The sequence below is a fragment of the Bemisia tabaci genome, chromosome 2 (genome assembly GCF_918797505.1).
Source record: "Bemisia tabaci chromosome 2, PGI_BMITA_v3".
NCBI lineage: Eukaryota > Metazoa > Arthropoda > Insecta > Hemiptera > Aleyrodidae > Bemisia > Bemisia tabaci.
This window is the reverse complement of record NC_092794.1, coordinates 59796716-59812990: the sequence shown is the minus strand read 5'-3', so window position 1 is coordinate 59812990 and position 16275 is coordinate 59796716. Positions and strand designations below refer to the sequence as shown.

Here is a 16275-nt window from a genome sequence, read left to right as displayed (position 1 = left end):
GGGTAAGGGCCGAGGAATTTTGTTTTGTGAATCAACTCATACTTCACGTGAGAAAAAAATAAAATCAGTATGTAATGAAGCTGAATATTCAAACGCCGGATTTCTGTAGCTGATATTCCAAAGACATCGCTTTTTCAATTGATAAATGACGTCACCTACTGCGTCAGTGCAATGTCCATGCTGCCGTGCAAAGGAAGAACGCCGTATGAACATTCGAGAGTTGCCAAATTTCCATCGATAAAATGTTTATTTTTGCGGCAAGGTATGAGTATTTTTCCTTTGAATTTTCAGGAACTTTAGGTAAAATTGCGATCTAAATTACATGAAAAATTAGAAGGAAAATATTCATATGTTTACTAGGAAATGTGTGTTTTATCAAAGGAAATTTGGCAACGTCTGAAGGTTCACACGGCGTTTTTCCTTAGCACGCCAGCATTGAAAAGTAGTATCCACCCTCATAACACTTTGTGGCAACTACTCACACACACGCCGCATAGTAGAACGAACTAATAGAAGAGGTCGAACATGATATTTTTTACTAAATTTTCAAATGCTCATGTTAATTTCGTCACAAATTCAATTTCCAAGGGTGTTTCTGAAAGGAAATTTTACGAAAAAACCAATGAGATTCCTCATTTCATATTTTCGAAAATATAAGCTTTCAAAGTTTTCAGATTTTGTCCGACTTCCTCTATCGACTCGGTCCAGTGTGCTCCGTGCCGATTGACGTTATCTCCTATTTTTTGAAAAAATTTCAATTTTTTTTTTCAAAGAGTGATACTTTTGTGAAAATAAAGACTTAGAAATGCGGCTTCTGAACGAATCGTAGTATTTTTTGCTAAATTCATTCCGTCCCACTCGCAACTAAACAATTGAAACTTCATTTTCTCACAATCGCGCAAGAAACCAATCGAAACATATATTTTCACTAATTATTGTTTAAGTTTTTCATTCCAGTGGGGGTCTAAATTGTATGTCTGTAACATGTCTTGAAAAACTATTTTTGACCTATTAGGGACAGTTTCGAGTTATTGTTTTACCACTCTCTATGATTATATGAAGCATTTTTTTTTACTGAACACAAAAATGAAGGGAATTTGAAAACATCGTGTAACAGGAGCAATCTAAGGTTTGTGGTTGAAAACCAGATATTTTATAAAATTAGATACTCACTTTGAAAACTTGCCGACATAGGAAATTTTCTTTCACGGGAAGGAGCCTGTAGAGGAAACACAAATTTGTAATTAATAAAAATACTTTAGTTTTTTCTGTTTAGTTTGTGCACAGATAGGTGATTTAATTTAATGCCAAATCGTTAGATTACGCGTTTATAAAATTACTAGGGGCTTATGGGGCTGCTTTGCAGCCCCTTATTTTTCCTGTACACTTTTCACTTTCACATTTTTTTTTTTTTATTATTTATTTTCATTTAATTTTCTGTTTTGTCTTTGAATCGGGTCTAATTATTTCTTTGAGAGAATAAATATAACAAATGTTTTCAAAAATTGTAATTTTATTTAGTAAACTTTAAACTAAAATTTTGTTTTAATCTTCATACAAAATTATTTTTTAGGTTTTACATTTGTTTTCAAACTAATTTTAAAGAAGATCTTTTTTTATTTTTTAAATGCATCCGGAATGCAGCTGCATTCCGGATGCGTTAAGGGGTGGGAAGGAGGGAGGGACGGACTGAGAAACTGAAAAAAGTACGTTACGTAACGGTAAATATTAAATAAACTTACATATATATGGATCCTTGAAATTTAAAGCAATAAGGTCCATCACCCGAATATCAATTCGATTTACAGAGAAAGAGGCAAAAGCAACAGCACTATTATAATTTCTGATATGCTTTATGAAATTTGGAGAATATAAAAATAATGATTTCAAATCGGTATTTGTCCGAATACTCGTTAAAGAAATTAAGCCATTTTGGCAGCAGTTATTAAAATGACCATTGGACATTTCACCCTGAAAATGGCGAGCATCACAATGATGACAAATTATATTCATTGAACCGACTGAAAATTTGGTAACAAAATTTTCATCAAAGTTCTGATCATCAATTTTAGACTTCCGAAATGAAGAAATGAAACTTTGATTTTCTATACTAATAACAGAGTTAAGTTCTTGCTTCACTAAACGAACATGCGAAGAATTCTGGAAAACGCGACCACGTTTTGGAGGACGACCGCCTCGGTCATTGAAAATTTCACTCATAACAACTGTTAAATTTAAAATTAAAATTAGTAAAAATTATTATTATTTTAACAAAATCATAACTGAAAAGTTCAATTTTTAAATTAAAAAAAATAAATCAGAAGAAAAAGGATGAAATGAAAATGGAAATTAATAATAAACATATTTATACACATTGAAAAGAAACAGCGTGAAAAGATCTGATCGGAAATGAGAAAAAAAACTTGGAGGTTATTGCCTTAATGAGGAAAAATTGGCAATAGGAAAAATATGGAACCAATCATGAAAAACCGTAAAAAAAAAAAAAAAAAAAAAAAAAAAAAAAAACGCGGGAAAAGAAAAATGTAAGTTGATGGCAGTTGAGTGTTGGAAGTAACCTCACTTAATGATGATTGTTGAATGAAAACAGCTGATAAAAAGACAGCAAACAGTAAAGTAAGATGCGTAGCAACAAAACTTTTCCGAAAAACAAAAAACAAAAAACCCCCACTTCCCCTCATCCAATTTATGAGTTTTTAGGGATTTAAAAATCGGGGACGAACCCCAGAAAATAATTTATAGTTTTCCCGAAGCATTGAGAACAACACCTTTCAAATGAACCAACGCCCCTCGCAATTAGTACAGTGGTTGATTCACAATTTCATTCTATTTTTCAAATTAAATATTAAGATGACGAACAGCTTAAAAAAAAAAAAAAAAAAATTAGGAATGACATCAGAAAATTAGCTTAATAGAGAATTTGCAGGTGTCTGAAATTTGATAAATTTCGTGTTTAAGTGGACACCACTGAGTGAACTGAACACGAGGATACCCTCGGTTCATGAATTGAACAATTATTGGAGAAGATATGACAAAATGATCTAATCTGCTAAAATATATGTGTTTGAATGGGAAATTCCGCCAGATGACGTCACTAGGCGGTGCATTTTCTCACTTTTAAATCTATTTTTATACTATTTCCCATACCAGAAAAAAATCATAAAAAATACTGTGAAATCAGCTCTTTAAGGAATTTCAGAAGAAGCAATGAAAAATTTGCGTGGAATTTCTCCATTAATGGACCAGTACAAAGATAAGTCATACGATTGTTTTTGATTTGGAAAAAAACGGCTTGAAATTTCAAAGCAAACCTCGGTCTTACGGTCTGAGAAACGTTTACACCGTTGTCGAGAGACTACAGAGACTATTTAGTGCGTTTTATCAAAGTGATCATTAATCCTACGCAAAATGAAGAGAAATAATAAATTCTTACTTCGCCATTTCTGATAGTTGTAGTTTCCCATCGTGATTGGAATCGAAAACCTGAAGCTGCAAAAAAACAAAAACATGAAATAAGAATCTCGGGATTCACTCAGAACGAATGTCATAATCCCTTAAAAAGCTTAATCCGCCGTTTGCGCTTTTACGTGCATCCTAGAATGGGGATATTCGTCAGAAAAGCTCTTGAAAAGGAAATCTCTGATTTCACGCGCGGTAAAAACGCGGAAAAATTTGGATTGTAAAAACTATCCAAAAGAGTCAAAATGTACAATTCTGGAATGCACGAAAAATAGCCGCTAAATTAGCCAATACATATTTTTAAAATGTTCAATGCAACAAAAGTGTTTATTAATTCTGTGAGTGTGAGTGTCGATTGCTCACATTTTTAGTTCACAAAAGTGATAGAAAACGGTCCTATTTCCAGAAAATATGGATTTGCCACCCACTCACAAAGAAATCAACAGTCAGTTTGAAAAAAATTTGAAAATTTTAAACTACGGCTATATTTTCATGAGAACCGAGTTTAACAGAAATGAGCACGATGCTAAGGAAAAACGCCGTATGAGCATTCGAATGTTGCCAAATTTCCGATCGGAAAATATTTATTTATAAAGATAGTTTTGATTTTTTTTTTAAATTTTCAGACACCTTCGATCAAATTTCGAGCGTAATCTTCCGAAAAATCCAAAGAGAAATATTCATAAACATTCCCGCAAAGTTGAGATTCTTGGAAGAAAATTTGGCAACGTCTGAAAGCGTATACGGCGTTTTTCCTTGGCACGACAGCATAAGACTCGATGTCAAGGAAAAAGTTAATGACTCTTTTCACGTTCGAAATATTTTTTACTATTAATAATACTTTGTGCTATATTTTGTTCCGAGCACGGAGTACGCCTTTTCGAAGGGTTAATAAAATGGTATGGAATTAGAGCAAATAAAAGCCCACGAAACCACAATACCTTCCGGAGCAATCAAAAGGCCTCGGAAAGAATTTTAACCATTATGGAGATCTCCGTTGTTGGTCGAGTAGGACCGCAATGAAGGCACCTTTGGGTAGCATAGAGATAAAATGTTTGAATATTAAATCCACGCCGGGGAAGCGAGGGTACCTTGCTTTTTTATGCTTGCGCGGAAAGAAATTAGATATAACCTTTCGAGGAGATAATTCGCAGGACGGCCCGATGGGATAAAGGAGGCTCTTATCTCCCCTAAAACCTCTGAAACCACATCGCACAGTGGATCGAGTCAATGGGCCTTGCAAACTTTTGCTAGAGCAAAAATGGACCGCGTTAAACAGAAAGGAACCAAGCCAAATCAGCTATTGCCAAATTTAACAGGGGAATTCGATTTTTTACGAGAGAAAGTTTGTGCAGATTCCTTTAAAAATTTTAAGAAATTTACTTTGTATTATGGAGAAAATTCATAGAAATTTGCACAAAAATCCGTACAACTGTTTTCATGTAAAAAATTAAATTGCCCGATTAAATTTGGCAATAGCTGATGTGACTTGGTTCCTTTCTGTTTAACGCGGTCCAAATGAGAGTTGCCCCTTATAGATAATGTCTCAAAACTCACAATGAGTGCATCGGTAAAGTCTGCAATGTACTCCTAACTTCACAATATGCGTAAGAAATTTCCATTTTTTAAAGCTTCCCGCTTCGTCAATCAAGGCGGATATCTATCAACGCGCGAAACATGTGAATGTAAACACGCCGATTGTTATCAGGTGGTTAGGATCATCGTACCGTTACATGTGTTTTGGCGGATTGGCGTCGGCTATGTTGAACATTGCGTAGTATCCTTGTGAGCAGGGGTTGGATGGAATGACTCCTCTGATGAAATATTCACCTGTGTCGTGGTATCATTTTTGAAGCAGGAAGCTCGAAAAAACGCAAATTTCTTATGCAATTTGTGAATTAAAGAGTGCATTTCAGACTTTGCCGATGCGCTCATGGTGAATTTTGAGACACTTTCTGTGAGTAACAACTCTTATTTTTGCTCTACCAAAAGTTTGCAACAGGCCCATTAAAGAGGTCGGACATGAAATGTTTGACAGAAACTGCGACTTTCGATGTTTATTTCGTCACATTTTAAAGTTCAAGGGGTGCTACTAAAAAAAAATGTCACGAAGAAACCAATGGAATCACTTTTGGACCCTCAAAGTTTTGTATAAACGAAGTTATAGGCGTTTAAAGGTTCCAAATTTTGTCCGACCTCTTCCATTGACTCGATCCGACGGCAGTGTGTTTGGCGCAATGCGTGAAGTATCCATGCAGTGTTGTAGGCGCTATGCGTTTCACGCCGACCGCTGACCGCAATGCGTGCAGTATTCATGCAGTCTTGTAGGCGCTGTGCGTTTCACACCAACCGCCGCTGACCGCACTGTGATTGACGCAATGCGTGAAGTATGTATGGAGTCTTGTAGGCGCTAATGTGTTTCGTGCTGACCGGCACGGCGAGGGCTTCGCCTTTTCATCTCAAGTCCTCATCATCATTGCTCTCTGCGCCACGCATGGAGTTATGAGCGTTTAAAGTTTCCAAATTTTGTCCGACCTCTACTATTGACTCGATCCACTGTACGTCGGGTGAAAGGTTAAAAAAAAGAAACGGAGGCTTACCATTGTGTCTGTGTATTCAATTAATTTATCCTCAGAGACGTCGTTCATTTTCTTTGCTTCCTTCAGCAAATCACGTAGAAAGTTCTGCAATAAAGAAAGAGAGGGAATTAATTGGAAAAGCGCCGTGTTTGGCTTGTGGAAATTATTAGGAAAGAATAACAGCAAAAGGAAATATAAAATTAAATGAAAGTGAGCAAAAGGTACCCTTTACGAAATTTGATTAGGCATTCCGGGTACGTAAGATCTAACATCAGCACACATTTTCTGATTTAAATCTATCGAAAATCCTCAGTTCTGAGATTTTCTTTTTTTTGTCCGTGACTCTGAAATTGCCAAAATCGGGACCTAAATTAGTCCTTTAGCTCACCAAATAATTAATTCTTGGCAGATGATATCTATTTATTAGTAGCGAGTTCAGCAAACATTTTAAAAACAATGTCCAAAAGGGAGTGGCACTGATTTTATGTATATTGAAATGTAGGTAGCCAAGTGCTGGAAATAATGTAAAAGTTTTGATAGGAAAAACTTGTATTTTCTTGTATAAATTAGAATAACAGGCCTCCTAATTCATGCAATAAAATGTAAGTTTTTCCTATCAAAAATTTTACATTATTTCTAGCACTTGGCTACCTACATTTCAATATCTGTTAATTAGGTCAACAATTCAACATTTCCAAGATCTTTTAGCTGTCGGCAGGCAATAACTCGAAATGAACAAGTGGTTTCTTTATAGGTGTATGCCCATTTTTAGATTAGCCCCAAAAATATAATACTATCACGGAGCCTAAGCTTATCTGAAAATGGACTTATTCTCTTTTAGAGACAACTGGTTCAAATCAATTTCCCGTCTTCGAATTTTGGATTTAGGGTCTGGGTTCTACAAATATAATGTCTTGAGGCGTTGCTCCGAAGTGGCAGGTCGTGTGTCGGGGGTTGTAATGCGTAACAGCTAAAGGTTCCCCCTAGTTTCACTCATAACGTCACTTAATGGATGCCTCATCAATTTCCACACATATAAACAGGCACGGAAAAATATTCATCCGAAACGGAACCGGTGCACTCGCTTTCAAATCCGGTTGCCTTCATTTCTGTGTGATACTTCACGCTTTACTCTGGGGTTAGTTAAGTTGTATCATCGATTCAAACCCGACCTAACTTGGTGCTTCTTGGTACGTTGCTTCCGTTCTATGCTAGTGGGTATAACATCCGAATGAGTACACCAAATTTTACATCCATCCATACTTTTACAGAGGTCCAGATTTGGACGTATGGGCATAGTGAGCAAGAAAGTTCTCATACACGAAAGAAGAAAATGAAAATATTGCAGGCGGTAAATTGTCAAATTTTTGACGCTCCATTATACTTTTGTCTACGAAACTACAGAAAATGTAAGGTAAATGGATAGAGTTCATCAGGAAGGAACCAACCCACATTAATTTGAAACTGAGAAAATGAGGTTTGAAGTTTTATTCCTGCGAAAGGCTAAATGTAGAAAATAAACTTTAACCCCTTATTTCCACAAACTGATCTTTTTAGTTCGACTTTCAGATTTTGCCATGAGAAAATAAACGACTAGTGAGACTCAAAAACATTCTTAACTCAAATTTCTTTTAAAATGTGGGTACGGTTCACCTCTGATAAACTGGTCCAAATCTACTGCTGAAATAGAAACGACGCAATAACTCGAAATTTGACCCGGATGTAAATGAAAACAATTAAGGGCAGAAAAATCTAGGCAAATTAGTCTTTTCAAAAAGCTGGGATGATCTGAAGTCCTAACAACCTCGGTCTCAACAGAATAAATAGGGTAAGTTGGATTCCTGATTTTCTCCTGTTGAAAGGGGTTGTTAGGATCCCGAAATGTTCCAGCCTTTCAAAACGGTCTAATCTTTAGCTTCGGTAACCCATTTTTTCTGTGTTTTGTTCTTTGTTCTTTCTATCCTCCACCGCTGAGTATGCATTTTATCATGCTCGCGTAGTTTTGTAGATCAATAAACGTGACACGAATTTCTTCTTTTGTGAAATATAAGATAGGACAGGAGTTTTTTCGAGATTGGAATGAATGTTAAAAAACGGAGGAGCGTCGTAAATAAAATGTCCCAGCGAGCTCGGAGTTTATTTACTCTTTGATTATTTACCCAACATACCTCCTGAAGTTCGCTCGAAAGTCGTAAAGCGTCGAGGCACAGTGATACAATTGGTGGATGCAGCCGGATAAAACTACTCTCTCGAAATCATTCGAGGAGTTCTTTGGAACAAGGGCGTGTGCCCGAAAAAGTAGTTTCCAGGCAATTGCATTCGAAAGTTCAAATGTGCATGACGCTGGTTCTAGCCGATATTTTTGCACGAACTTTGATTAGTTTGGAAAAACAGGTCTTTGAGAGTATATTTGCTAAAATTGAACATTGTGGCTACATTCCCTTGCGACTCCCACAGGATATCGTGGATCGTTGTATACGCCCTTATTCCATACAGCACTTTGAGGCTTTATTGAGCTTACTGTCGCCGAAAATGTTTCGTCGGCATGAAGACTAGCAAGAAATATTTCCGATCATTATTACCGGGGCCCTCGATGAAGGAGTAGAAAAGCGATATTTTTTTTTTTTGGGGGGGGGGGAATATCGAAGTATGAGTGATTTTTAAAAAAAATAATTTCTCAATTGCTAAACTGTTGCCGTAAAAATTTGACCGTTTAAAGTCAAATTTTAGCTTCTCAACGAAGAATCAATTTTTTTGGAGATTTGAACACAATAAGAAAAAGTTATAAATGATACCAAAAGTTTGATGTTCGATATCGATCGAGGTATACGGCTGGTCAGACTGATCTTTTGGGTCATCTAACTGAATTTTCGATTCATTTGATGTAACTTACAAAAATTGGACTGAAAATAGAGCTCTCAGTAACACAAACCGAATGTATGGTTCACAGCAAGGATTTTCTTTCCAGTGAAGCCTCAAGGGAATTCTCAACATTCAACTCTCTTTTCTCGAAATCTCTAAAATGCAATAATTCCCCTCCACATATCAAGCATACCGTAATATAGAGCTTATCAAAAGGCATTATTAAAAATCGAAGAAACCGTGTTATTTTTCAGGAAACGCCCGAACATGAAAACACCAGATCATGTGAAATCGACGTCAGCTTTAAACTTGAAAACACCAGCGCCTCCGATTCTGAATATTCCGATCGAAAGTCGGAACAATAGTTTCAGAAGAAACAACAAGTGATTATTGTTTCAAGCTTTCGATCAGAATATTCATGCAGACTCACAATCAGAGGCGCTAGTGTTTTCAAGTTTTGAGCTGCCGCTGATGTCACATGATCTGGTGTTTCCGTGTCGAGCGTTTCCTGAAAAAAAAAAAATCAATTGATTTGTGATGCAAACGATTGTGGTCGGTCTATGTTCATCATTAATGGGACAACGGTGCGGAGAAACCGCATGATACATTGACACAATGGCTGGCGTCTTCATATTTGTTGTCCAAGCGGTTATCTCCGTTGATGTTGGACGACGGACGGACGTATTTAGTGTTTGAACGAATCTTATCGTTTCCTGTCAATCTTTCAAACCCGTGCAATTTTCCTGTTAACTATTTTTACTCCACATTGTCCACCATATTACCACTTTACCATCTATCTAATTTAACAATCGAAACCCGATTCAATGTGACGTTGCGAGATGGAAGTTTAGGAGATTCTATAAAGTTGAACTTCCATCTATACATATTGTACTGTATAGTAGTACTTCCATCATTCACTCATGGATTCAGCTTATGAGACTGAAAATGTCCCTAAATGTGACAAGCGTAGATAAAGTGTGACTTTTTCCAGAAACGCAGACTGTTCAAGTGTTCACTGGATACAGTGAAAACACCGGTTTGGGGTCTCGAAATATCGATTTTGAGTTTTCAATGCCAAACACTTCCTTATACTCTCAAAAACTTTTGGTCGAAGTTCCAAGCCATAATTTGCATTATTAATGATGTTATGAGCGTTTGAGGTGAATCGATCGTTCTCAAGATTGGCAACGCGCCGGCAAACTTTAAAGCGGGTCTCTTTCGAATTTCCCGTTTTTCGTCCTCAAACTTTGCATTGCTGTCAAAGGATCAATCTTTGGGAAAGCTGCCTGTCCTCTGCGCCAAATGATGCAAGATCAACCTCTCTGAGCTGTGAAGCCTTGTGTATTATTTGGACGTATTTCTGCCAAATGGAACTATGTGCATTAATACATGAGCCCTGAGACCCATAAGAATATGTGCATAACAGGGCTCACGTCATAATGCACATAGTTCCGTTTGATAGAAATACGTCCATTTTAGTGAATTAGAATGTTAAAATAATAATTATGATAGAGATACCTACATTCAATACTTAGAAATTAAATTATTTACAATTTGAGTTTTAGAAATGGGATAAACTATCAATATTAGAACAATTCAACGACGCCACAATCCGGGATAAATCACATTAAGGCACTTTCTGCCTAATTTCTTGTCAAACTCTCACCGAGAGTAAATTCAATAAAATTTACCATCTCCGTTAGTGAAAGAGACTGATAATTGGGAATACCAGCAACATGATGAAACCGTCACCTTCCGGCCAAAGTATCACGAGCGCCATGCGGCGTTTCAATATTTCCGCCGCCATTTTATTTTTTCACAGAGAAGTCGTTCAACGAAGCTGTCCGAGAATTTCACTGAATTTCCTTTGTGCTGCCGCTAAAATTCAGTGAACTTTTCAAACAGATTCAACCGACAATGTCTCTGTAAGAAAATAAATTTGCGGCGGAAATTTTGAAACGTCGCATGGTGCTTGTGATACTTTGGCCGGAAGGTGACAATTTCATCTTGTCGCGGGTTCCCAAGTATGAGTCTCTTTCATTAACGGAGATGGTAAGTTTTATTGAATTTACTCTCGGTGGAAGTTTGACAAGAAATTAGGCAGAAAGTGCCTCAAGGTGCTTCATCCCGGATTGTCGCGACTTTGAAATAGCGTGCGATGTATCATAGCAAAGCATGGAAATTCGGAAACGTCGCATGGCGCCTGTCATATTTTGGCCGGAAGGTGACAATATCCACATGTCGCGGGTTCCCAAGTAGCAGTTTCTTTCACTGACGGAGATGGTAAATTTTATTGAATTTACTCTCGGTGGGAGTTTGACAAGAAATTAGGCAGAAAGTGCTTCGAGGTGATTTATCCTGGATTGTGGCGTATTTGAACTAGCGTGCGATGTATCACAGCAATTTGATCAAACTCTTGGCAGATTTTGAATTTTTTAGTCAGAGAAAAAGGAAGATACTTCGTACGCTTGATCCTCAAGAATCATTCTTAAATAAACAAATTTACAAAATTCAAACATATAGAGGCAGGATTCTTTTTGGAAAAATTTTGTATTCGGGACAATAATGGACCTTTGTATCAAATGCTAGGTTTTTTCCAAAAGATTCTTTGTCCTTATTTTCCAGAATTTTGTAGTTTTTTGTTTTGAGAATGATAACTTAAGCTCAAGCGTCTTTGAACTAGCGTGCGATTCATCATAGCGAATCATGGAAATTCGGAAACGTCGCATGGCGCTCGTGATACTTTGGCCGGAATGTGACGGAATCGGCCCAGCGTGCGGCGCGGCGCTGTGCTTGACGAGGCTTTTCCGGAAGCCGAGTAGTGCCGCCGCGCCGCCGTGCCGGAACTTTGCCACAGCTCCGCTCGAGCCGGGAACGCGGGTTCGCCAAGTAGCGGCTTTTCCGGTGTCGCGTCGGTCGACCAGGCAACAGGCACTGCGACGCGATTCGTCCTGACGGCCGCCACGTAGGATCAGGGATCCCGGCATATATTGCGGATAAAATCCGGGCAGGGGGTGGGGGGCACAGCTCATCGCCATTTTGTCGTAAAGCAGGAGCACATAATAATGACTCGTTTTTAATGTCATTGTTATTAAAACTTGTCATCTTATCGCTCACGACGGCAATGCTTTTATTGCTCCATTTCAGCCAACTTCAACCGTAAATATAACGGCCCTCTGTCGTTCCCCCTCCCCGCCCCCCACCCCGGGGTTTTTCTCCTCGCCAGAGTCCTTCAATTACGGCTTTATTATCGCGGATAATTTGATTTGAATCGCCTTATCCTCTCCCATGTCCCGAAAAAACCTCCCTAGACTCCGTGTTGACCGGGAATGAACCCTCAAGGCACCGAGACATCGACGCAACAGACATCATAGCAGTACATGAGTAAAACGTAGTTTTCGTCCTTTCGTCTCCTGTTTTATTTGTGTCGCACGAAAGTTAAAAATCCCTAAAATAAACAGTGGCGTGGCGTGCTTTGCGATGTATCGATTGCTCTGCCATTTAAACCGGTGGAAAAGGATCGATAGACAGGGTGTTCGCAGCGAACACCTTAATAATCAATTCTTGCTATAGGTTTAAATGGCAGAACAATCGATATATCGCAAAGCACGCCACGCAACTGAAAATAAAATTATTGGATGAACCAATCCATACAGTGGGTCAGTTGCTTTGGTCACGGAATCGTGTTTGGATGCATGATTCTTGTTTGATAAAAATAATAAGATAATACTACCGCGGTGGATGACGTCAAAAACCCAACTTTTCAAAGGCGATATCTCGACTAATACTGGACATAGAAAGTTGCTGTTCGGACAGATCTTATTATTTTTAGCTAATTTATAAGAATCAATCATCAAAACACGATTCTGTCATCAGTGCAACTGGCCCATTCGATACCTCAGAGACTAAAATATCTTAACCGTAAGGAGTGCCTCATCTTCCATACCCTGTGTTCCCTATCGAGCTCGAGCAGTGTTCGAAGTGGGACGAATGGTTTTTTATGCGGGTAACTTTCGGCGAGTTCGGTCGCAATGCATTTCTATCATACCGTCACCCTACTAAAATTGCATGTACTTCGCTCTTCGCGCGACTCTGGCGCGTTTACTTTCAATACTCGGGGCAAAACATGACAAACTTTGCTCATTGTACACAGCTGGTTCTCTGGGATATTTTTTTTCCATCATCATCACGAAGGGGCCCTCTCAGGGTTCAGTCCGCGTTTCAAAGTCGACCCTTGCAACGACTAGTTTCACGTACATGTCGTTCCTTCAGAGATAAGTCTTCATTGATAAAAGAGCCAAAAAACGGCACACATTTGTTCCAACTGTTGTGGTACAACTTATGAGCTACATGAGACTCAGCGCGCCTTCAAGTGTGATGGATACTCTCAGCCTTGCCCCAGAGTTATTTTAGTAGCATCATTGCGCCGAACCTAACTTAAGACCACACTACTCGGCATATTACTACTGTTATGATGGTATTGAACATATTAACCGAACTGCGGGGCGATTTTTGAAATGATATCGACTCTATAATGTCGCCGCTTTGTCGTGTCGCGCCATCGACTGAGTGGTAAGCGCGATTTTTGAAATCTATGCACTGAAAAAAAAATCTCGGTGTATTTACTAAGAAAAGGGTAAATTACCAAGAATTCAGGGTTCTATTTGATCCCAGTTTTTTCTTGGTAAAATTAACATTCATGGAATTGGTGATTTTACCGAGAAATCTCGGTAAAATTATTGAACTTTCTCGGTAATTTTACTGGACCTTAGGCAGAAACGCCAGTATATTTTATCGACTATAGTAGAATTACCGAGATAAAATGGCAAATTTACCGGGAATAGATTACCAATAAAAGTGGTATTCTTACCTGAAAAAAAAACAGTAAAAATACCGGTTTTTAGGCAAGCTTACTAGTCTGTCTTGGTAAAATTACCAATAATAGGTAAAAAAGTGAGATGGTAAAGGTACCAACGGACCGTGGTAAAAACGCCGAGAGTTTTTTTTCAGTGTATCTTATCGGTTCATGGACTAAGAGGTGACAAGCTAAAGGGATCTCCGGAGCACCCGACAAAGGCTTAGTTGATGAATAACCTCAAATTATTTTCGCACGATTCAGTAAAAAATGAATTTATGGAGTGAAAAAGTGCAAATTTTTATTTTAGATTAATCCCAACGAAATCAAACGCGTTTGTGTTGTCCACACCGCGCAGCGCTGAGTATCCGATCGTTCGATTCCGATGACCAACCATGTGTTAGCCAAGTCAGCAGTCAACGGGTTGTTTACAACCAAATCTACGTCATCAATAAGCGGATGAGTAAAAATGGCGGACTGACGTCATTTGCTTGGCCGTACTGCGTTTTGATTGGTGGAAAGACATTGAAAAATTCAATGACGACGCAACCGACGACGGCAACGCTGCTGCTTAGTCTTATTCCCTCGAGGTCTTGTCGTATCGGGTCCGAGAAGTTCAAAAATCGCTCTCCACTAACCGAATCGACAAGACATAGAGTCGATTGAGCTTTGTCGCCCGATTCCAATAATCGCCCCGCAGATGTACGCATCCATGATGGTTGGGTCACGTAGCGAGCAGTAGAGATTTTCTGGTGATTATAGGTTTAGTTTCGGAGGAGCAGAAATAGCTATTAGAGGTCTTAACTTAGTGTACTCTGGTAAAAATTGGCGATAGGAGCTGCGTTTCAAAATACCATAGGAGTTCTTATAGCCGACAAAAGAAGGCTATTGAAAATCATATCGCTGGCTGTAGAAAGCGGAGCAAATCATATAGCCGGGCTATTTGAAGCTATAAAAAAGTTTACAGTCGAGCTACCGTTCCTATTGCCGGGCTTTACACTTCATCGCCATTGGCTATAAAAGGCTACAAGAAATTGTGTAGAACTACCTTAATATTTACAAAACACACATTATATTTTCCTTTAAAACATTTTTTTTTTTCATCAATTAAAATGAGAAAAATCCGTACAGAGTGTGCAAACATTGCAAAATCATGAGTTGAAAAATGCTGACTCCGCGAGATTAAATATTAGAGCCTAACACAAAGCGGAGCGGCGCGGCGCGGCGACGCACTGGCGCCTACAAACCTAACAGGGATACTTCACGCATTGCGCAATGCGTGAAGTATCCCTGTTAGGTTTGTAGGCACCAATGCGTGTCTCGCGCTCTCTGCCCGCCCGCCGCGCCGCAGCGTGCCACGGCGTCTGAAGCAACTATTTCACACCAGATGTGTTGCACAGTATCATAAGAAATTGAAGGCTCTCCAACATATTAAGAATGACAGGCATCTCTCAAAAGTACGGAGCTTTCCTCGCAAAATAAATCAAGATACTACGGCACAAAGAGAGAGCGGCAGTCCAAAAACTAACGACGTCCTATAGCATCCGTAATTAGTAACGCTTAGCATACACTTTATCGTCTGGCTGTTGCTTAATCGCCATCAGCTATAAAAGGCTATAAGAAATTATACAGCCGGCTACAGAAGCTATTTGAAATCTCACAGCCGGCTTTAGGTCTAAGGTATTTTGGAACACAGATTCTACTGCCAATTTTTACCAGGGTAGTGAATATTCATGAGTTCTATATATCAGTGCCCCAGAGCCAGAAGGTACCTAACTCATATTTTTTAGAAAATCTAGTTAGTGTCGTTTTAGAAATCTCCAATAATGCTTCCGTGTGTGGGAATTGTGGTAGTCCTATCTTCCGCCGGTTCTGATAGATACGGAATTTCAAAAATTGTGATTTAAATTGGAATCAATGGGACCGACGCACGGCTTTTCCCCTATTGCTCGGAGTGACTTATAAAATGGAGTTAAGTACCTTTTAACTCTCGGGTGCTGATATAAAAAAAACCCAAGATTACTTATTTGAATATCTGTCAATAATTATCTTGACCTTACCTTTAATTCATCTGCTTCGATGTATCCACTGCCATCTGTATCATACTCGCGCCATATCTGCAATTTGTGCGAAGAACGAAAATCAGTTTTTGCAAAAAATTTAAATGAAAGAGAAGCATTAGTTTATTATGTGACGATGAATAGATCAACGACTTCAAAATATTCAGTTTCGAGAAACTTAAAAAAAAAAAAAAATCAACCTTGAACTATATAAGAAGCATTTTGGATCTTTCCAATAAACTCTTACGATGATTCTGAGCATAAAAATAAAAAATTGCAAGAACTTAAAATCAGTTCGAAGTTCTAACCGTTTAGGTCAGCAGCGTGCCGGTCTAAAACATTGGTTTTCGATGCTTTAATATTTTTCTACCATGGGAATAAGATACGCACTATACTGAGGATAAACGTCTTATTAACATTTAGACATAATTGATAAAATATT

The 16275-nt window shown here is 38.4% G+C and overlaps 1 protein-coding gene across 2 annotated transcripts in view; it reads right to left on the bottom strand.

The window, feature by feature from the left end:
• The window catches only part of Cbp53E (Calbindin 53E), a 147556-nt gene that overhangs the window by 12209 nt on the left and 119072 nt on the right, over positions 1-16275 (bottom strand). For both annotated transcript variants that reach the window (XM_072295972.1, XM_019040935.2), the window contains exons 6-9: positions 15834-15890; positions 6078-6161; positions 3452-3507; positions 1174-1219 (exon numbers count right to left, since the gene is read on the bottom strand). In XM_072295972.1, coding sequence (XP_072152073.1) covers positions 1174-1219; positions 3452-3507; positions 6078-6161; positions 15834-15890 — 243 coding nt within the window. The remainder of the gene's footprint in view (positions 1-1173; positions 1220-3451; positions 3508-6077; positions 6162-15833; positions 15891-16275) is intronic.